The sequence below is a fragment of the Taudactylus pleione genome, unplaced genomic scaffold (genome assembly GCF_031769625.1).
Source record: "Taudactylus pleione unplaced genomic scaffold, aTauple2 ptg000266l, whole genome shotgun sequence".
NCBI classification, from domain to species: Eukaryota; Metazoa; Chordata; class Amphibia; order Anura; family Myobatrachidae; genus Taudactylus; species Taudactylus pleione.
This window is the reverse complement of record NW_028284668.1, coordinates 4,081,434-4,105,982: the sequence shown is the minus strand read 5'-3', so window position 1 is coordinate 4,105,982 and position 24,549 is coordinate 4,081,434. Positions and strand designations below refer to the sequence as shown.

Sequence of the window (24,549 nt, the reverse complement as noted above, 5' to 3'; positions counted from 1 at the left end):
AAAAATCAGATTCAGACAGGTGTGATATGTGTATGGTGAAATCAGCAGTAACAGGTAAAGACAACCCGAAAACTCCCAAAAATTTGGCATAAAAACACAAAAAAAGGGAACGACACATGATTACATACAAACAGTTTTTGGCAAAAAAAAAAACCAAAAAAAACCATACCGTTCAAAATAACGGCCGCTCCAGAAGCCACTCCCTTGTCCTCCTCGGAGGTGCCTCCATTCCCCAAAGAGCTTGGCGGGGTGATTTGGGATTCAGGGGAGGGAGTAGTTAGAAGAGGGGTGGTTGGAGGAGAGGGGGAATTGGGATGGAGGGGAAGGAGCCCCGAAATATCCTCCACAGGGTCTGGGCAGGCTGGGGAGGAGGGGGAAATAGGGGAATTTGGGGGTGTGGAGGGTTGGCTTGGGGTTGGGGAGAGTGGGCGAGAGCGCCGTCTTGGATGGCGATGACGCCGTAGTCTTCGCTGTGCCCCTAAAAGATGTGAAACAAATTGTGGTTAGTTTCAACCAAAACCGAGTAAAACACTAATTTATGACAACACAAATCTGAAACATGGCCATGCAGATATGAGTACAATGAATAAATAGGACATACATGAAAACATGGCCATGCAGATATGAGTACAATGAATAAATAGGACATACATGAAAACATGGCCATGCAGATATGAGTACAATGAATAAATAGGACATACATGAAAACATGGCCATGCAGATATGAGTACAATGAATAAATAGGACATACATGAAAACATGGCCATGCAGATATGAGTACAATGAATAAATAGGACATACATGAAAACATGGCCATGCAGATATGAGTACAATGAATAAATAGGACATACATGAAAACATGCACACGCAGTTAGGGCCACAAAGATAAACATGAAAACCACAGTCCCAAAAACTTACTTTCCGCGATCTGCATGCGAAAGCATGCCAGCAAGCAGGGCGTCCGCCGTTGCAGGTCCGACCACCTGTGCTCCAGCTGGCCGATCTGGCGGCGTGAGCCGAAGGAACGCAGGCGGCCACGTACCTCCGCATATGCGGAACGCTTCTCGCGATTTGTGATGGGTGGAGGCTGGCTGGTGATCCGCCTATCCATCACCTCGGTTAACACCAGCAGCTCGCGCCTGGTGAATGCCGAGGCTCTCATGATGGCAATGGTGTTTTTGTTAAAAATCATTTTTAATAAAGACCCGAAAATAAATTTGATTGGCTAATGTATTTGGGTAATTAACAGGACCAATTCTATTGGTTAGTGTATGAGTCATGTGTTCGACAGGGCCAGAAATCTCTTGAGAGTTATGATAGGCTTGATGCAGTGACATGCGTAAGCAAATTTAAATAAAGAAATGAACCCAGGAAAATATGCGGGGTTAAAAACAAATAAAACAATTGTTTAATTGGCTCTAACATGTATTTTGACAAATAAAAGTGAATGTTTAAGCCGTACGTATTCTGCGGGTAAACACAAACACGGACAAGATTAAAGTTTAGTGCATTGTCCAAAAAAAAAAAAAAACCAATTAAGCTAATTGATATATTGATTGGCATGATACGATTGAGGGAGGTAGGCAGAAAAAAGGAGCAGGTAATCGGAATCTGACAGTCCCACTTCCGGTTTGTACTTGTGCGTGCATGGAGACACACACACTGCTGGTGGAGGGAGTGGGGACATTGAGAAACACTGCTGTTGTGGGGAGGGGGACATGGAGACACACACACTGCTGGTGGAGGGGAGTGGGGACATGGAGACACACTGCTGGTGGGGGGAGGGTGACATGGAGACACACACACTGCTGGTGGGGGAAGTGGGGACATGGAGACACTGCTGGTGGTGGGAGGGGAACATGGAGACACACACACTGCAGGTGGGTGGAGTGGGGACATAGAGACACTTCTGTTGGGGGCAGGGGGACATGGAGACACACATTGCTGGTGGGAGGAGGGGACATGGAGACATACACACTGCTGGTTGGGGGGAGGCATGGAGACATACACACTGCTGCTGGGGGGAAGGGGACAAGGAGACATACACACTGCTGGTGGGGGAAGGGAGGCATGGAGACACACACACACACTGCTGGTGGGGTGAGTGGGGATATGGAGACACACACACTGCTGGTGGGGGAGTGGTACATGGAGACACACACACACTGCTGGTGTGGGGAGGGGGACATGGAGACACACTGCTGGTGGGGGGAGTGGGGACATGGAGACACACACACTGCTGGTGGGGGAAGGGGACATGGAGACATACACACTGCTGGTGGGGGGAGTGGGGACATGGAGACACTGCTGGTGGTGGGAAGGGGACATGGAGACACACACACTGCTGGTGGGGGGAGGGAGACCAGTAGTACTCCATCGCCTTCAGTAGAAAAGGAGGATAAGGGGTGAAGGAGGGACAATTGAAAGAAGAAAGGGGATGGCAGAATGAGGAGCAGGGTAAGCGGAACAGTGGTAGGGGCAAAATGGAAAGGTGGGTCGTGGGGGTAAAGGAAAAGTTGGGTGATGGTGGATAAATAATAGAATTAGGTGGGGGAATAGAATTAAAAGGAGTTATGGAAGACACAGTTAAAGGAATGAGAAAAAACAAAGACCAGATATACAGACACAAACAAATAGGTTACAGAGACACGCTGGGGCCTGGGGAGACATAAATACATACACACCATGACTTGGGGAGGGAGGGACATGGAGACATACACATGTGACTGGGAGGGGTTACATGAAAAAATACACACTGGTGACTGACAGGGGGAGGGGGGTTGGACATTTAGACATACACACCCATGACTAGGGAGAGGGGGACATGGAGACATACACACTGCTGCTGAGGGGAGGGGGACATAGAGACATACACACTGCTGGTGGAGGGAGGGAGGCATGGAGACATACACACTGCTGCTGGGGGGAGGAGGACAAGGAGACACACACACTGCTGGTGGGGGGAGGGAGGCATGGAGACATACATACTGCTGGATTGGGGACATGGAGACACACACACACTGCTGGTGGGGGGAGGGGGACATGGAGACACACTGCTGGTGGGGGAGGGGGATATGGAGACACACACACTGCTGGTGAGGGGGAGAGGGACATGGAAACATACACACTGCTGGTGGGGGGAGGGAGGCATGGAGACAAACACACTGCTGCTAGGGGGAAGGGGACAAGGAGACATACACACTGCTACTGGGGGGAGGGAGGTATGGAGACACACACACAATGCTGGTGGGGTGAGTGGGGACATGGAGACACACACACTGCTGGTGGGGGAGTGGGGACATGGAGACACACACACTGCTGGTGGGGGGAGTGGGGACATGGAGACACTGGTGGGGGGAGGGGGACATGGAGACACACACTGCTAGTGGGGGGAGATGGACATGGAGACACACTGCTGGTGGGGGAAGGGGACATGGAGACATACACACTGCTGTTGGGAGGGGGACATGGAGACACACACTGATGGTGAGGGGAGGGGACATGGAGACATACACACTGCTGGTGGGGGGAGGGAGACATGGAGACATACACACTGCTGCTAGGGGGAAGGGGACAAGGAGACATACGGTACACACTGCTGCTGGGGGAGGGAGGCATGGAGACACACACACACTTCTGGTGGGGTGAGTGGGGACATGGAGACACACATGACTGGGGGGGTGACATGAAAAAATGCACACTGGTGACTGACAGGGGGAGGAGGGTTGGACATTTAGACATACACTCCTGTGACTAGGGAGAGGGGGACATGGAGACACCCACACTGCTGGTGGGGGGGAGAGGGACATGGAGACATACACACTGCTGTTGGGGGGAAGGGGACATGGAGACACACACACTGCTGTTGGGGGGAGAGGGACATGGAGACACTGCTGGTGGGGGGAGGGGGACATGGAGACACACACTCTGCTGTTGGGGGGCCAGATATGTGATTCTTATATGGAGGGGCCATCCTTGTCATCTTCCACTGTAACTCCATGCTTGGGGCAGGTGTAAAAATGATGGGCACAATGCATCACTGCACCCACCCCCAACTCCTCATCTTTGCTGCTGGCTCTGCCCACACCACGTCCCCCACCTGAAAGCAGTAGTGAGCAGTGGGGGATTCCCTTACATAGAGCAGCGTGAGCTGGAGCCAGCACCTGGCAGCTGTCGAATCAATGCACTGACAGCCTGCTGGGGCCCTCCATTATACAGCCCTGTCGGCAGGCCCCCTGGGACCCACCAGGCCCTAGGCAACTGCTTGTGTTGCCTAGCGGTAAATCCGCCACTGCAGAAGGGGTCCTGGGAAATCGCACACAGGCCCCACTCTGCCTCTGCCCAATTGACTGGGGTGGAGCGGCATTCCCGGAAACCGGTGTGCATTGCCCCCATTTTCCAGGAGTGGCAAAGCCAGACTCTACGTCTATGGACTCAGACTTTGTGGCCTCCGCTGCCTGCTCAAAGGAGCAACCATATCATCCATCTGTTTCGATGGTGATCCCAGACTGTGACCTCGGTCACAGTGCTGGGATTGCAGATGCAGTAAGGAGGTTTCAAACACCTGCTGCATTTGAATTTAGCAGGACCGAATTGCAAAGCCATTTGTATGTGGCTTTGCAATTCTGTCCTCTGCTGAATTAGGCCCTATGTTGCCAAATAAAGTTTTTGAAAAGTTACTGTCACAATTGGTGTCTGGGAGTTACCTGACTCAGGTGATGAACTGGATTCAGCAGAGACCGGCTTGACTGGAATCATGGATGACATTAATAGCTCTATTGCATAACAATTGTGTAGCAGTGAGAACTGTCTTTGATGATAAATGACAGGAACTAGAAACTTGAAACATTGGAGTGGGACCAGTAGGAAACTTGGAGGAACCGGACTGGGACCGGCAGGAAGGCTTGCTGAGCTGGACGGGGTACCAGTAGGTAGTCTTGGTGCGGCTGGGAAGCCGTAAGGAGAATGATGGTAGCACGGGAGCTACTTGATGCGGCTGGGAAGCCGTATGAAGAATGATGGTAGCACGGGAGCTACTTGATGCAGCTGGGAAACCGTATAGAGAATGATGGTAGCACGGGAGCTACTTGATGCGGCTGGGAAGTCGTATGGAGAATGATGGTAGCACGGGAGCTACTTGATGCGGCTGGGAAGCTGCATGGGGAATGGTGGTAGCACGGGAGCTACTTGATGTGGCTGGGAAGCTGTATGGGGAATGGTGGTAGCACGGGAGGTACTTGATATAGCTGGGAAGCTGTATGGAGAATGGTGGTAGCACAGGATCTACTTGGTGAGGCTGGGAAGCCATATGTAGAATGAGTACATAACTGGACTCCAGGTATAATGGAGGATGACTGTAACTCCGGTTAGGACCAGAGAGTAACTGGACTCCAGGTGTAATGGAGGACGACTGGATTATCACCGGATATGACCGGCAGGTAACTGGACTCCATGTAATTGGAGGATGGCTGGTTCACCAGTTAGGACCGGGAGGTGACTGGACTCCATGTGATTGGAGGATGGCTGGTTCACCGGTTAGGACCGGGAGGTGACTAGACTCCACGTGATTGGAGGACAGCTGGTTCACTCATCTGAACTAGTAGGATTTCCAAATGTGCCAGGAATAGCTATTAGCAGGATTGCTAGATGAACTGGTCTAGGAACCAGCAGGTTTTCTGGGTATGCCAGGTATTGCTGTAAGCAGGATTTCTGGATTTGCCAGGTATTGCTGTTAGCAGGATTTCTGGATATGCCAGGTATTGCTGTTAGCAGGATTTCTGGATGTGCCAGGTATTGCTGTAAGCAGGATTTCTGGATTTGCCAGGTATTGCTGTAAGCAGGATTTCTGGATATGCCAGGTATTGCTGTTAGCAGGATGCAAACTCAAAAAAACTCACTATTGGCCAAAATAGGAAGTACTTTAGATGGAAAAGAAGCAACTCACAAATTTACTAAGAATTGAGTTTCCAATCTCATGTGAGATTGTAGCAAACTCACTGACAAATAGAAGTTTCAAATAAACCACCTCCTGATCTGCGAGTTTAGCAGAAACATACACAGATCAGTGTGATTTGTGTATGTTTCTGCCTGTATACCTAATATAAAGTGTTTTTATAAAAAAAAATGACATAGGGTCCTCTTCCAAAATCATAACCAGCCCCAGACTTGTCAGCCAGTCCTGGTTCCTACAATTATGGGGAACAAAATTAATAGGGTCCCACCGTAATTTAAGAACCAGTACCAGGCAGCAGGGCCAGATCTGGTTTTAAATATACGGAGAAAAAAAATGGTATGAGGTCCCCCATATATTTAAAACCAGCTCCAGACCCTTTCTAGCGGGGGACTGATGTCACAGCCAGGGGAGCCCTTTCACCGGGCCCGCCAGCTGCAGCATCAGCCCTGCCAGGTTGATAGTGTTAGTGTGGATTTTTTTTATAGCTACCCCTATGGATTACTTCGGATACTAGGTGAGTATGTCATAGTGAGTGTGAGTGTGCGTGTATGTTATTATAAAATTTTACTTTCACAGTGTATGTTGTATTTATTTACATATTGCTTTGGTTGTGGAACTACAAGTGCCAGCGGGCCCATAATGCCCGCATGCTGGTATTTGTGGTTCTCCAAATACCAGCATGAAGGGGAGGCTTGCTGGTATGTGTAGTTCCACAACTAAAGACAATATTTAAACATTGATTTTACACTACACACTAACATTATCAACCAGGCACCCACCACCCTAGGATGCCGGGGATAGCCCTGGGCTATCAGCCTAGGCCAGCGGTGTCCTGGAGAGGGGGACCCCTTTATTGGAGGGGTCCCCAACTCCCCAGGGATCCCTGTTCTGGGCTGATTAGTGGTCAGGGCTGATGCTGCGGCTGGGGGGCCTGGTGAAAGGGCTCCCCTGGCTATGGCATCAGCTCCCCACTAGAAAGGGTCCAGTGCTGGTTTTAATTATAGGGGTATCCCTACGCAAATTTTTAACCCCTATAATTAGGTGCTGGTGCCTTATTTTGTGCTGGTACCAATAATTATTAGGTCCTGGTACCCATAATTGTAGGTACCAGGACAGGCTGGCAAATCCGGGGCTGGTTAAGCCTTAGGGGGGGACCCTAAGTCATTTTTTTTATTAATATTTAACCAATTTTTTACAGGTCTTAACATACAAGCAGCTTACACATATCTCACTGATATGTGCAGGCTGCTTGCTCGGGTGAGTTTGGAAGAGAGAAAACACTGCAATCTCGAGTGAGTAATCTCATCTAAACTCTCCTTAAACTCTCCTCTAATTTCTCCTCTAAACTCACAATTTGGAGGAAAAAACTTGATCTGCTTCACCATCGAAAACTCACTTTCACCTAAACTCACTTCTTAGTAAATTTGCGAGTTGTTAAAGGGAAAACTCACTTTAGTTTTGGTGAAGCAAAGTGAGTTTAAAAACTAAGAAACTCGACCAAACTCGAATCTTAGTAAATTTACTTCTTAGTGTCATAGTTCAAAATTGGGCAATTTGCAGTGAATTTTTAACCCTAAATTACAATTGGGTGCCAAATCCAGATGTCAGGAAGGATGCAGAGGAAACTTTTACCTTCCTTTTTGGAGGGTAAAGGTTGGTCCACATGGGAAAAACACACCAGTAATTCAATAACAGAAGTACCTGGTGATGGCACAGAAATAATATATTTTGCATATGTAAACTGGAAAGGCAATAAGGTTGAAAGATGTTGCACTTTGCTTAACCTTTAAACATACTGTAAATACTAACCCTCAAACATTAACAAGCAAGCCACCAGATTGCCTTGTAGAATTCTAATGTGAAAGAAATGTAATGCAGACATTGATGCATGAAAGCAGTAAAATGCAAACTATGCCATTAAATTACTTGGTTGGAATTCTGATGTATGAAGCTGGGTAAAAGTCTCCACGACTATGGACAGAACAGACATTTTGGAAGACTCTGAAGAAACAGCAGGCTTTGGAGGGGAAATAGAAACTTCAGATAACATTGGTGTAATTAGATACCTTTGACAAGCTCTTAGTAGTGGAGTCTTAGCCACAAATTAACAGGTTGATTAACCATCATAGAAACTTTGAGCTGAAAATCATTTTTGGAGTTCTTGGAAAATTCAGTTGCTTTAGAGACTGTAAACAAATTAGTAATCTCAGGAACCATGAAATGTGATGCAGAATGAAATCCAAACACTGGAGTCACATCAAAGGGGAACACAAGAAGAAACATTGAGCAAAGAAGGCAATGGAGTCTATTGTGAGGCAGGCAGATCAGGAAATTCTGCTAAAGTGTTAGACAAAGAAGAAGCAAGTTTGACCTGTGGTCTGGAAACCTAGGCACAAAATTTGTCATTTTGACAAGAGCCAAGTGCAGTAAGCCATGGCATTTCAAACTGATCATTCATCCTAGGAACCTCAAACTGGGCAGTAATTTTTAAACCAAATATTGGGTAACTATCCCAAACTCACCAGTGGCCTCTAGATCTCTTGCTTGGTAGTCCTCTGCTGCACTTCAGACTGAGTAGTCAATTTGTGGTTTCCTGGATGGGTGGATGTCTTGAAGACCTCAAACATGATTGTCATCTCAATCCTTTCAGGCAGGAATATAGTGACTGGAGCCTCAGTATGAGTGAGACAAGGAGAGCATAATTTTCTGAAGGAAGTGTATGCTCCTCTAAGACATGTTCTGAAGCCAGTTGGAGAGATGGAACCCACTAAGGAGGAATTTGGAAGGATGACTCCCTCTCTGGAGCAGGTTAGAGGGATTTACACAATACCTGGAGCAAGTTGGAGGAATTGACCATTAGAAGTAGGTTGGGGAGATTGACCATTTTAGGAGAAGGTTGGAGTAGTAGCATTGATAGACTCAGAATTGAGCGTGGTGATATGGGGCGACAACATATTGTCAGTAGTTAATGTTTGTCCAACTTACCACTCAACATTTGACCACTACTCATGAATTTGGTGCCTGCTATACAAATGATGCAGGTGTCACCAGACACATGTGTTGTGTTGATATAACACACATAGAGCCTGATTCAAATCCGCATGCAGTGCTGATATTTATGCAGTTTGAGCAGTTGTTAGCCATTGCATATGTGTGAAAACTGCAATGCGCACATGTATTGAGGATTCACTCACAAAGTGAGACACAGGTAGTCAGCATTTGGGGGAGTTAACAGGGGTGGTTAGAGAAATGCAGGCATATTGGATCATTTAAACACCGTTTTCAGGCCATGCTTAAATTAGCCACTGTGTCGTGGCTCACAGCCGGAGAGCCCTCTGCATGTCTGGAGATCCGCTGTGTTTAGTGCATCTTAGACTCACTCAGAAGGCTGATGGCCTCCTGATCTGCATTCAATGTTTCTGATATTTTCTGGTTTTGTGTATGAGTGGCGGATGTGAGTTTCTTTTATTGGGCATCTCTGTGCACTGGACCGTGTTTGAGTCAGAATATTTTCACAATTACGATCCGTGAGACATCGCAGCTGCAATGCCATTTGCATATGGTTCTAAATTAGGCTCCTACATAGAAAGTGCAGGGGAGTTAGTAGGGTACAGCAAACCATTAGTTAGTAGGATGATGTATACATGAAAGCAATAGCAGAAAAACACTGAAACAAGTCTCCGTAATACCATGTTCAGATTTGATGATAAAGTCCAGGATGCAATGGCAGATAATCAAACCAATAAATGCTGGAATAGGCTTAGTCATGTCATTGTGACTCCTGGCTTGGGAAAGAATTGTCACGGATGCATTTGGCTGTGGACCTGGACTGAAGGTGAACCGGAATACTGGACACCGGGATTGAACCGGAATACTGAACACCAGGACTGGACCAGGATGCTGGACACTGGGATTGAACCGGAATACTGGACACCCAGATTGAACCAGAATGCTGGACACTGAGATTGACCCAGAGTGCTGGACACTGAGATTGATGCAGAATGCTGGGCACCAGGACTGTACTGGAGCAGCTGAAGCCAGGAGCGCTGGTAATAGAAACTGCGCTGGAAGTCACATTGCTGGAGGAACTGGAAATAATACTCTAGCAGCTTGCAACAGGATCTAACAACAAAGCACTGGCAGCTTGGGGGTGTTCAGTAAGCTCCCTATATACCCCAGGCTGTCCAGGGATTGGTTGAGAGTATCATGTGATTGCAGACTGGTTTGTTTGGCTTTTGGCTAAACACCTGATCCTGACTGTCATGGATGTGCCCATCTCTGATTCTGGAGGGAACTTTGATGTGGAGCTCACTGTGGATATGCAGAGAAAATGGCAAGCACTAAGGACTGAAAACAATAATTCCACATGAACTCTGCAGTTCAGGTCCAGCACTACCAGCTGGACTGCAAATTCTGCTGTAAGCAACAATCTGCAAACCTCACAGACAGAAAGACTCTCATATGCATAATCAGCCCGGACACATGCTGACACTCGTATGCAATCAGCAACACAGACACTTGCTGACACTCGTATGCAAAACAGATATCTCACGCAAATGTGGAAAGCCTTAACCTGCAGGACAGCACAGCTGTGGAGACCTGGTCACCACTGCCTTGTGACAGTGCCCCCTCCTTTGGAAGTGGCCTCCGGAAGCTTCTTAGCTTTGTGTAGAAACTTGATGTGGAATTTCTTGATAAAAAGAGGAGCATGAACATTTTCTGGAAAGACACAGCACCTCTTTTTAGAACTGAGCAAGGATCGCAGTTTCTTATATGCACGCAAAAAGAGAGGATAACTTACAATGTGTATACAAGGCGCAAAACAGAGGTACCAAAGGTGTGTCTTATCAATCACTTTAAAAAACGTAATTGCCAATAGATATATAAAGAATTATTTATAGTTCAGAATCAATGATATCACACTTAATAGTTGCTGCCGTAAACCAGAGTAGTCTCTCTGGGAAAGAACCACAAACCAATATGTAAAAATACTACGGCGCACGTGTGATCAATGTATACAATATAAATTGAAAATTAGAAAATAACTAAATATAAAAATTTATAAACATAGAGTCGTGTGAGAATCCTCATTAGTAGCACAATTTAATAGGCATATGCAAAAATGAACATTAAAATATTATAATATAAAATAATGGTATATATGCAGATATATATAACAATATAATTGTATATCTGGAGTGTAGTATAAAATCCTTAATCAGAGGTGTATCTCCCACATAGGTAATTCAAACATGTGCTGATGGTGTAAAGTCCCGTATAGTTACCAGTACCACTCTCTAGTGCAATTCTTGCGGGTTATATGGATACCTAGATCATAGATCACATAAGCGAAAATTACATACATTTAAACATCACATGTTTACGTGTCATTTAGACCTAAACAATCATCCCAGTTACAATCCCGATATTTTATTTCATATATATCCATAAAACCAATAGTACCAATGACAATAAAGATCTTAGATAGATAGATAGTAGAATAATTCCTACAACAGCATAACACACTTATTATATTTAGAACATTTCCAGAAATGTAATAGATATAATGATACATTTTACAAAACCTATATCAACCAGACATCATATATCTTATGGCCAGAGAAGAGCCTATACTAATTTGTATCTGTTCTCATTGCATGGGGTCTCCTTCTGAGATACCTGAACAGATATTACTATATAACATGTATAGCTTCTCTTTATTTAAAAACATGATCCCTTTCTATATTATCAACCCTATTATTACTAGTATATTATATATATATACATATACATCAAACAGAGGTATATAACCGATGATTAGCGCTTTACAGTCATTTCTAGTTACATCTCAATATATAATATAATATGTTATTTTGAGCATGGTATCGTAGAAACGTATTAGTAAAAATGTGTGACCTTATGGTCACTAAATTCCTACCTAGGAAAAAAAATGTGCCAAGCTCCCTATAGAATTCAAAGGATGCAATTTAATTCAAATGCCTCATTAAGGCCCTCTGGGATTATTGTGTTACATTTATAAATCCAGAAAAGTTCCTGTTGACACAATTTCTGATATCTATCTCCTCCTCTAAAGATGGTTGGGATATGCTCTATCCCAACCAACTTTAAATCATCCGTTTTCCCCCCATGGCATTCCCAGAAATGCCTGGGTACACTATGGTTTGGTAATTTATTTATTATGTTCCTCCTGTGTTCTAAAAACCTTTTCTTCAAGGAATGTGTGGTTCTACCCACATAATATTGGGGGCAAGAGCATATAAGAACATATATCACGTATCTTGTATCGCAATTGATAAACTGCTTTATATCAATCCTCAATTGTATTTTTTCAATCAGGGATTTTGTTTTATTCAATGCATGTTCACATGTAATACACTTCCCTTTCCCACATTTAAAAAAATCTTGTGGTTTCTGTGGTAACCATTCTTTTTTAATAGGTTCTTCTTGCAATACAGGTCTAAGATAACTGGGTGCCAAGTAGTTCTTAAGATTTTTATTTTTTTTGAACACCACTTTTGGTTTATTGGGGATCAAATCTCTAAAATGAGGGTCATGTGTAAGTACACAATAATTTTGATCAATAATCTTTTTGATTTGAGTTGAACATTTATTATACTTAGAAATAAATATTATGGAGTCATCTTGTATAGGGGTCAGGGTCATTTTATTATTTTTACTAGAACCATTTAGGAGATCTATCTGATTGAGTTTTCTTGTATCTTCTAAAGCCTTCTTTAAAATTGTCTCAGGATATTGTTTGTCTCTAAAACTAGACAGCATACTTTCTGCTTGTTTATCAAATAGCTCAATGGAGGAGCAATTTCTTCTTATCCTACAGAGTTGACCTTTTGGGATATTTACTTTCCATGGTTTATAGTGGCCACTATGGAAGTGTAAGTAGTTGTTTGAATCAACCGATTTGCAAAAATTTGTAGTAGTTATTTTATCTTCATGTACGTATAGGGTCACATCCAAAAAATCAATAGTAGTTCTATGAAAAGTGCGAGTGAAAGTCAAGTGATACAAATTCGTGTTAAGATAGTCAACAAATGAAAGTGCTGATGCGTGATCCCCATCCCAAATAATAAAAAGGTCATCGATATAGCGTCCATAGAGCACCAGGTTCGCCGCGAAAGGGCCCCCCTCCACATGGCGTGCCTAAAGGTCACCCATGTAGAGGTTGGCATAACTCGGGGCGAACCTGGTGCCCATCGCTGTGCCCGTGATTTGTAAATAATAGGTGTCTTCAAATAAAAAATAATTGTGTGTCAAGATAAATTTTATGCAATCCAAAATAAATTCTTGATGCGTCATCTTTAAATCCCCATCTTTTTCTAACTTAGATTTAATAACAGAAAGCCCTAAAGTATGTGGAATGTTGGTATATAGAGCCGAAACATCTAATGTAAGAAACGCATAAGTTTCTTTCCACTTTATACCATGAATTTTATTTAAAAAGTGAGTAGTGTCTTTAATATGTGAATTTAGTCTCGATACCCGTGTTTGCAAAAAGTGATCCACATAAAAAGAAATATTTGATGATAGTGAATTGATACCCGTAATAATAGGTCGACCAGGGGGTGTACTAAGTGATTTGTGCAATTTGGGTAAATAATAAAAATAGGGGTAACAGGATAAGGATTAAACAAGAATCTTCTCTCTTCCTTGGATATGACCCCACACTCAAAAGCTATATTCAAAACACCCAGAAGTTCATCAAGATACTCTCTAGTCGGATCACTTTTCAATTCCATATAAAAGTTTTTATCTTTTAATTGTCTCATAGACTTCTTTATATAATCCATTCTATCTAGCAGCACAAGGCCCCCTCCCTTGTCTGCTTCTTTTATAATAATGGAGGTATCCTTTGTCAGATCTTTCAAAGCTTTCTTTTCTCTATTTGTTAAATTTGATTTATGATCTTCTCTTTTAGAACTGCAGAGTGTCCTGAAATCTTCCATAGTGGCTTTATAAAACTGGTTAATATTCAGATTTATTTCTAAATCTCTCTTTATATAATGTATTATAGATAGGGATGGGATGTAAATCATCTTGTAATTTGTCTGGTTTTATATGTTCAGATTCTTTAAAAAGACTCTCCAAGATCTCCAAAGTCTGAGAGTCTTGTTGGTCCAATACTATCGGCACTGCTATTTCTTTATTTTTCTTTATATCTTTATTAGCAAAATATTTTTTATGGCATAAAGTTCGCACGAAACGATTGAGCTCTACAAATAAATCAAATAAATTTGGGTCAGCCGTGGGTGAAAACTTTAGGCCTTTACTAAGTAATGATATTTCATCTGTAGTTAGTTTTTTTGAAGATAAATTAAAAAATACCTTGTGAATTCCTTTCTAATATCTGTCCCACCTTCTTTTTCCATTGTAACCGTTTTCCTCCTCTACATCCTCGAAACTTTCTAGTCTTGATCTTTTTAGATGTTGTTATGACCATATTGTGGGATCTATTTGTCTCTGTTCTCTCCAATGCGTGTTTCTTTTCAATCCTAAAAAACTATCTTTACTTTGGGTTCTATAGTTTGACCTTTTTTCTAAGATAATCGTTTTAGGTCTTGCACCTGTAGCCGTAACTGACGGGGATGGGATTTGCTCCATATGATCTCTAGTGGGATTTTTTCTTTTCCCTAAATGGGGTGATTTTTTTGTGTGATCCTCCATTGTGTATGGCTGCTGAATATTAAAACTTCTATTAGGACTGTATGTATTCGAAGTTTTCTGATATAAGTGGGATCTTTTGGTCCTATTATATGATCTGGTAACTCCCCTCCTATAATCTTCCTTATCTCTTACAAATTTCTTTCTTTTTGTTTCTACTAATTTCTTTTCATAATCCTCTACTTTCCTATTCCTTTCCTCATAGCCTTCCCGATCTTTATGGGAATCTAATTTATTTTTAAGAGTGTCTATCTCTTTTTCTAGTTCCTTCACTTTGTCAGATCTATATTTAACCAAGATCCCCATTAATTTGAATGAACAGTCATCTAGTGTTCTATGCCATTCTTCCAACAATAATGGATCATTCTCAAAAATCGATTGTTTTTGTAATCTTAAACCCCTTGGTATCATATTACTATCGATATATTTTTGTAAATTGACACTATCTAACCAATGTCTCATCTCTGCTTTAAGTAAATCCTCTAAATGTAAAAAATCCTTATTCAAATCTGGGGATATAGTTGTCTCATTAATTTCCACATTCATTTCTAAAGAAGATTTGTACAATTGTCTCCGTTTAGTTCTATCAGTGACACACCTAAAGAGACCCATATCTGCAGCCTCTTAAGACTAGACCAAAAAGAGAGGATAACTTACAACGTGTATACAAGGCGCAAAACAGAGGTACCAAAGGTGTGTCTTATCAATCACTTTAAAAAATGTAATTGCCAATAGATATATAAAGAATTTATTTATAGTTCAGAATCAATGATATCACATTTAATAGTTGCTGCCGTAAACCAGAGTAGTCTCTCTGGGAAAGAACCACAAACCAATATGTAAAAATACTACGGTGCACGTGTGATCAATGTATACAATATAAATTGAAAATTAGAAAATAACTAAATATAAAAATTTATAAACATAGAGTCGTGTGAGAATCCTCATTAGTAGCACAATTTAATAGGCATATGCAAAAATGAACATTAAAATATTATAATATAAAATAATGGTATATATGCAGATATATATAACAATATAATTGTATATCTGGAGTGTAGTATAAAATCCTTAATCAGAGGTGTATCTCCCACATAGGTAATTCAAACATGTGCTGATGGTGTAAAGTCCCGTATAGTTACCAGTACCACTCTCTAGTGCAATTCTTGCGGCTTAGGTCCAAGTGGATCAGTATTCCTGCAACTAATGCAGTCCTGTTGTCCAGTGGCCCGATGTGTAAAGCAGATAGGGATAGCACAGTGTCACTCTTAAGTGCAGACAGCGTGGATGTGTCCAAGGAGGGTGTTAATATCCTGCAGCCTGTGCAGTCCCTTCTATCTTGGTCTCCAGTATCCCATAAGGAAAAGAGATGTCTATGGCACTGACCGTGATCTGTGATGGTTCGTATCCCGTGGTCGTAGATGGCACAAATAGTGAGTGTGGTTTTCCTTTATAGTCCAATATGGTACTGGATAATCAGCAAAAAAGGGAAATCCAAAGGATCCAATGCGGGGCAACCTCTCCTCTCAGCCTGACGCATTTCTCTGTACCAGACAGCTTTATCAAAGGCAATGAATGGTCTACACTCAGCTTGTGCCTATAAATACCCTTTTCAATTAGATGGAATTCTGTCCACCTGAACATGTAATTCAATACGAAAATGTACAAACCAAGAGGGTAACATAAAAGAAGATCCACACTACTCACTTTTTAAATAAAATTCATGGTATAAAGTGGAAAGAAACTTATGCGTTTCTTGCATTAGATGTTTCGGCTCTATATACCAACATTCCACATACTTTAGGGCTTTCTGTTATTAAATCTAAGTTAGAAAAAGATGGCGATTTAAAGATGACGCATCAAGAATTTATTTTGGATTGCATAAAATTTATCTTGACACACAATTATTTTTTATTTGAAGACACCTATTATTTACAAATCACGGGCACAGCGATGGGCACCAGGTTCGCCCCGAGTTATGCCAACCTCTACATGGGTGACCTTTAGGCACGCCATGTGGAGGGGGGCCCTTTCGCGGCGAACCTGGTGCTCTATGGATGCTATATCGATGACCTTTTTATTATTTGGGATGGGGATCACGCATCAGCACTTTCATTTGTTGACTATCTTAACACGAATTTGTATCACTTGACTTTCACTCGCACTTTTCATAGAACTACTATTGATTTTTTGGATGTGACCCTATACGTACATGAAGATAAAATAACTACTACAAATTTTTGCAAATCGGTTGATTCTAGCAACTACTTACACTTCCATAGTGGCCACTATAAACCATGGAAAGTAAATATCCCAAAAGGTCAACTCTGTAGGATAAGAAGAAATTGCTCCTCCATTGAGCTATTTGATAAACAAGCAGAAAGTATGCTGTCTAGTTTTAGAGACAAACAATATCCTGAGACAATTTTAAAGAAGGCTTTAGAAGATACAAGAAAACTCAATCAGATAGATCTCCTAAATGGTTCTAGTAAAAATAATAAAATGACCCTGACCCCTATACAAGATGACTCCATAATATTTATTTCTAAGTATAATAAATGTTCAACTCAAATCAAAAAGATTATTGATCAAAATTATTGTGTACTTACACATGACCCTCATTTTAGAGATTTGATCCCCAATAAACCAAAAGTGGTGTTCAAAAAAAATAAAAATCTTAAGAACTACTTGGCACCCAGTTATCTTAGACCTGTATTGCAAGAAGAACCTATTAAAAAAGAATGGTTACCACAGAAACCACAAGATTTTTTTAAATGTGGGAAAGGGAAGTGTATTACATGTGAACATGCATTGAATAAAACAAAATCCCTGATGATTGAAAAAATACAATTGAGGATTGATATAAAGCAGTTTATCAATTGCGATACAAGATACGTGATATATGTTCTTATATGCTCTTGCCCCCAATATTATGTGGGTAGAACCACACGTTCCTTGAAGAAAAGGTTTTTAGAACACAGGAGGAACATAATAAATAAATTACCAAACCATAGTGTACCCAGGCATTTCTGGGAATGCCATGGGGGGAAAACGGATGATTTAAAGTTGGTTGGGATAGAGCATATCCCCACCACCTTTAGAGGAGGAGATAGATATCAGAAATTGTGTCAACAGGAACTTTTCTGGATTTATAAATGTAACACAATAATCCCAGAGGGCCTTAATGAATTATTCTACTATCTATCTATCTAAGATCTTTATTGTCATTGGTACTATTGGTTTTATGGATATATATGAAATAAAATATTGGGATTGTAACTGGGATGATTGTTTAGGTCTAAATGACACGTAAACAAGTGATGTTTAAACGTATGTAATTTTCGCTTATGTGATCTATGATCTAGGTATCCATATACGAGTTTGTAACATCAGGGCCTCCCCTTACGTGGTCCCTGTATAAGGGATTGTCACGTGAGGATGTGACGCTAAATTACTTTGGGATATAACTTGCAGGGTTGCCCATGGTGCAGTGTCACGTGAGAGAGTGACGTCCTGGATCTCCGCTCACGTGACTCCTTGCGGGAGAATGATACTTTTTTCTTGAGAGAGGTCACGTGGGTTGGTGACGTCTGGAACCACCGGTACCTCCGATCATGTGGTCCTTTGTATTGAGGCAACATCACGTGAGAGAGTGACGATTGGGATCTCCGCTCACGTGACCTCTGGTAGGAAAATAGTTATATTTGAAAATAAATGTAAACAAATGGAATAACATCGTGAGAGTTTAATATTGGTGCATGTATGTTTGTCTCCGTTTAAGGTAGGATACATTAGAGTTGTGTGGATCTTCTTTTATGTTACCCTCTTGGTTTGTACATTTTCGTATTGAATTACATGTTCAGGTGGACAGAATTCCATCTAATTGAAAAGGGTATTTATAGGCACAAGCTGAGTGTAGACCATTCATTGCCTTTGATAAAGCTGTCTGGTACAGAGAAACGCGTCAGGCGGAGAGCAGAGGTTGCCCCGCATTGGATCCTTTGGATTTCCTTTTTTTGCTGATTATCCGGTACCATATTGGACTATAAAGGAAAACCACACTCACTATTTGTGCCATCTACGACCACGGGATACGAACCATCACAGATCACGGTCAGTGCCATAGACATCTCTTTTCCTTATGGGATACTGGAGACCAAGATAGAAGGGACTGCACAGGCTGCAGGATATTAACACCCTCCTTGGACACATCCACGCTGTCTGCACTTAAGAGTGACACTGTGCTATCCCTATCTGCTTTACACATCGGGCCACTGGACAACAGGACTGCATTAGTTGCAGGAATACTGATCCACTTGGACCTAACCCGCAAGAATTGCACTAGAGAGTGGTACTGGTAACTATACGGGACTTTACACCATCAGCACATGTTTGAATTACCTATGTGGGAGATACACCTCTGATTAAGGATTTTATACTACACTCCAGATATACAATTATATTGTTATATATATCTGCATATATAAAATTATTTTATATTATAATATTTTAATGTTCATTTTTGCATATGCCTATTAAATTGTGCTACTAATGAGGATTCACACACGACTCTATGTTTATAAATTTTTATATTTAGTTATTTTCTAATTTTCAATTTATATTGTATACATTGATCACACGTGCGCCGTAGTATTTTTACATATTGGTTTGTGTTTCTTATATGCACGCAACCAGCTGATTATTGTGTACTGCGCATGCATATACATCGCAGTGCGCGAACAAGCTATTGTGATTGGGACTGCGATCACAGAGGATACGCAGACCCATGGCAGGGTGATTGACAGGAAGTGCCGTTTGTGGTGGTGATGGGGGTTGGTCGGGCGAATGCAGGCATGACAGTGCATTGGGAAATACTGCAGGGGCATGCATAAATTAGCAATACCATATACAGCCTTAAGTAAGCAATTCCTGTGTGAGGTCTGATCTGCCATAAATGTGCTTATGGGTCTGATGTTACTCAATGTTAATGATTGTTTTGCTATGTTGCCGAAGTATATAGACGTGAGTAAAGGGAAGTGGACGTCCTTATGTTAGGCTGTGATCGTAATGCAATTGAAATTATTTACATTTCACCACTGATATTAGCAACTGCATTGTGTGCATATAAGCAGAATAGCAATCCATGCTGAATTAGGCTCTGTATCCTTTGTAGTCAATTAAATATTGAAGATGTCAATCTTCTATCCATACACCCAATAAATATACAATATATAATTTTTATCTACTACATTTTATCTAGTTTTGCATAATTATTGTTACTATTGTCACAATTTTTATCCTCACATGTGTACTTATTAAACATTTCATTTACTGCATACCACTATTTACCAAGTTCATTTACTTTATGCTGTGCTGACATAATAGACACACCTCTTACCCTCTATAACATATTTATTCTGGTGACTACGGGAAACTCACCGGTGTCTATAGCAGCAGCATACACCCACCTCACTCCCTACCTATATCCCAACTCCCCAGTAGCACACTACACCAACCTCTACGTTCATATTTGTTCTGTGTAACGGATCATGAGCTGCCTTTGAATTGTAGCAAAATAGGGATCAATTTTCTAATCACATGAGTGTATTTATAATAATGAAAAATAAATAAAATTCTGCAATACTATGTTTTGCTGAAATGAAGTTAGCTATAAGATTTTGACCCCATTTTATTCAGTTTTCTTACATACATAAGGGCTGATTCAGACCCGCTCATGAGCACTATGCGCTCGCAAGCGGGTCAATGGTGGGGCACTGCACATACGCAAGCCCCGTATTGAGTGAGAAATTCACTCGCTCCGGGGCTCGCTACAAACGGGGCGGCTGTCGATGTTGATCGACAGCTCACCCCGTTTTGTAGGCGGGGAGGGGGGGCTGCTGGACAAACAGAGGCGTTCCTGAAGGAACACCTGCCATTTGTGGGCGGCCCTACTGACATCACTCGTGATGTCATTAGTGAGCTTCCTGCTCTATTAGAGCAGGAAGCTCACTGGGGCTTGCGGGAATGAGACCCTACCGCAAGCCTGATGGTCGCGATAATCATGACCATCACCTGGCCACCCGCTAAAGCTGTGTGTGGTCACCCAGAGCTTAGCAAGCAGCCAGGAGACCAGGTTTTTAAAAAAAAAATGGACACCCTAATTCAGAGCAAGCGCTCGCTATTTGCGAGCGCCTCTGAATCAGGCCCACAATCCACAGTCAAATAAACAGTATTCTTTTCTGTATGTCTTTTGTTCTCTAGGAATTCAAATACCTTTGAGTACCTAGAGGAGGTACCAGCAGGAGCTCTCCCTATGTTAGAGAAAAGCACCGGCAAAAGTATATATGACACAGGACTCTTTGTACTTGTTATGGAATATGGAAAGAACTTCTCTGGGCCAGACAAAGATGTATTTCACTATAATCGTGCTATTGGTGAGGCAAAAATAGCTTGGCGCTCCAACTTCTTGCATCCTGTGATTTACTACTACAAACAGCTTCCATCAGGTAATGAAAGGTTTTGACAATGTCCATTTCAAGTTAATGCTTTAGTCCAAATATTTATTTAGCTTTTAATGCTAATCTCTACAGAGCCGTAACTAGATTTTTTTGGTGCCCTGTGCCAGAGAGAGCATTGGCGCCCCCACCCCCCATTTTTTAAATAGGGACATAAGAGCACCTGAAAATGAACCATGGCCTCATGGGGAAGGGCCATGGAGGAGATAGGTGAGGCCAGGAGCTGCTGGGGATAAAAGAAGAGGAAGGTACAAGTTAGAATGATAATAAACAGGAAAATTGACAGGCCCAAACAGCGCCCCCTGCCCTGTGGCATGGCAGAGGTCGCACCACCCTAGTTACGGCCCTGCTGCAGACACTTAAAAGAAATGTGAGTAAATCAGTTAATTGCCCTTACATACACTATGGGGCAGATTCAGTTAGCCGCTATAAAATTAAAACTTAATCCCAGAGAAGTTTTCGCACTATTCTCCAGTTTTGTTGCGATATTTTCACGACTTTTGGCAATGTGCCCTCTCGTTTTTCGCCCTATCCTATTTCAAAAGAAGCAAAAACGTATACTAGCGAAAACTAAACCAGCTAAAAGTACAGCACATTTTGGGGAAATCAGTCTGTACCCCATAAAAAGCCTAACTTACATAGGAAATCAATATAGAAGTGTATTAATAGCCCTAATAAAAGTATTTTGGGTTCTTAAATTGTGTCAAATGGCTGTTATATGCATATTTGCATAAGTGTTGAAAAAATTATAAAAAAACAATGTTTTTTTCAGAAAATAATTACTGTAGTTAAATTGGGGGTACAATAAAATGGGTGCTAGTATATTTTTGTGCCTATAAAGTGCAGTTTAAAATAAAAATTTAAAATACCTCTGCTGATGCCACCTGCAATCCTAAAAACATCTGCCCCATCCATAAAGCCCCCTATAATAGATGACCCAGTACATTTTTACCCCAAAAATGACATTAGGGGGAATTAAGTTAAATAAAAAAATATTTTTGCCTAATTAGTCATTAGGGGGGGGGGGGGGCAAAAGGGTTCTGTGCCAAGTCCCCACATTATTACTGAAAAACAGGGATTTTGCAAATTGTTTCACCTGCTCTGAGATGGTGATAACTTTTTGCCGGTTTTTGGATATGGAGTTTTGGCACCTGCGAATGCTTTTCGCCGAAACGCGGCTTTTCGCGGCTAATTGAATCCGGCCCTACATATTACTTCATGCCTTTATTATACTTATGCTTACATCTAATTCAAAATTGTCTTTCTCACATTAAAATGCAGGAATGAATATTCCATAGACAGAAATTTTGGCAATCTTAGATTATACCTTAAATAAAAGATGTAATATAAATACTAACTCCAAAGTTACATTACTGGAATTTACATATGTATTTACATGTTTTATCATGGTCTTCTAATTTCCTAATATATTTCAGTAGGCTTTTTTTTACCCCACCAAGTGTACAAATATTCAGTATTGTCACAGTACATTATTTATAATAAGTTTTGTGTATCACTGCAAGTGTTCAATACAATATAGTAATTCATCTTTTGTAAAGAAATTGTGAAATACAGTACTGTATTGTAAATACAGTAATTATATTAGATATGTTTGCCCAGATGCGTTCAGGAGTTGCTTCCTTTTGTATAGGTTTACAATTTGTTTTCTATATATTGTAATATGTGTTTTTTCATGGAGGTCCACTGTGACATTGTACATGATAGAACAAACCATTGTTGTAAAATAAAAAGCTGCCTCATTAACAGTGCCTGAAGTGTATAAGAAGAGGACCTTTGGCTGCAGTCTTTACATCACGTCATTACCAAACATTTATGTTAGCTACTGTAATGTGATTTTTTTTTGTTATTGTACCATGACCGAGAAGTATTTCTCAAAAGCATAATTTTTAAGCTGTCAGCTGCCATTTTTAATTCAGATGGTTATGGCTTTCCACTGGATTACAGACATGAAACAAACAACTCCTTCCCCCAAAGGAAGTATTAAAACTGCACACAATATAGGGAAGTCTAATTTGTTATTTTATGTGGTCACTTTCTATGTTTCTATTATTTCTATTATATTCTAATAATGATATTCTATTATTATTATTATTATTATTATTATTATTATTATTATCATTATTATTGATATTATTATTACTCCTCATTGAGAGCTCAGGCTGATCACCATTGATCCTCAGTGGCTTCTATTCACCAGGATCATAACTTGCTGCTAATCACAGAGAAGTGACACAAAGATCTACTACTTCCATTAGTATAAATATGCCATTGGTTCAGTGAATTGAAACTTATATCTCTAAATGTAAATGTTTTATATCCTTTTTAAAACATGAAAATAGATGGATATCCTTGTGAACACAGGGCCTGATTCAGACCCGTTCGCTAGCAAGCAATCGCTCGGAGCGAGCAATGTTTTTCAATGTGCACATGCGTATGCATCGCTGACTAGCCAGACGATCGGGAAGCATTCACTCGCCCAGCATAGGCAGCCCAGCTGAATGAGTGACAGGTCAAGTCATTTGTGGGTGGTAACAGGGGCAGGCCACTGGAAACGGGGGAGTGGAGGTGTGAATGCAGGCATGCCTGAGCATCTTAACGCCATTTCAGAGGCGTGCATAATTAACAGCCAGCATCATAGTACATGTCACCTGGTTGATTTATACACTGAAGTGCTCGCAGTGCTTGTGGTAGGGTATAGTCAACCTCAAGCACTGCGTTCACTTCCAATGGAACCCGATGTACCGATGGTTGCATACACTTCCTGGAGATGATGTGCACTAGTGGGCATCATTGAACACCAAGACATAGTGGGCGTGCTTATGCCTTTCCGCGCAATCGCCTGCCTTGCCATCACTTAGCCGAATTTGCATAAGCTGGGAGCGAGCGTACACATCTAGCGAACGGGTCTGAATCAAGCCCACTGTTTCTGAGTTTCTTCAATAAAATCATTATTATCATGTGTATATTTAGGTGGACAGCAGTCAATTGTTCTTTCTTCTTCAGACTTCAGGGGGTATATTTACAAAGGTTCAATTTTGTTTTCTGTTTGATTTTGGTTTGAGTTTTTATGAAGGGCTTTACTAAAGCCAAAACGAATGGCAAATTGAATAGAAAAAGGAATTTCAAATTAAATCAAATTTCTGAAAAACATCAATGTTTTCCCATAGAGGACTATAGGATCCCTTAATTTACTAACATTTGATTTGCAAATCGACTGAAAATCGAACTCAAATTCAAACTGCAAATTCCCAAATTAATAGAAGAACTTCATGATTTTGTTTTCAACACGAGCAGTTAGTTTTGACAAAGATACATGCATACATCAGTGAGATGCATGCATGTATGGGGGTGGTCACACCCTAA

General features: G+C 41.5%; 1 protein-coding gene across 1 annotated transcript in view; it reads left to right on the top strand.

The window, feature by feature from the left end:
* FOXRED2 (FAD dependent oxidoreductase domain containing 2) overlaps positions 1 to 24,549 on the top strand; it is a 423,284-nt gene that overhangs the window by 314,571 nt on the left and 84,164 nt on the right. Inside the window, exon 7 of the mRNA XM_088481219.1 lies at positions 20,912 to 21,156. Coding sequence (XP_088337345.1) covers positions 20,912 to 21,156 — 245 coding nt within the window. The remainder of the gene's footprint in view (positions 1 to 20,911; positions 21,157 to 24,549) is intronic.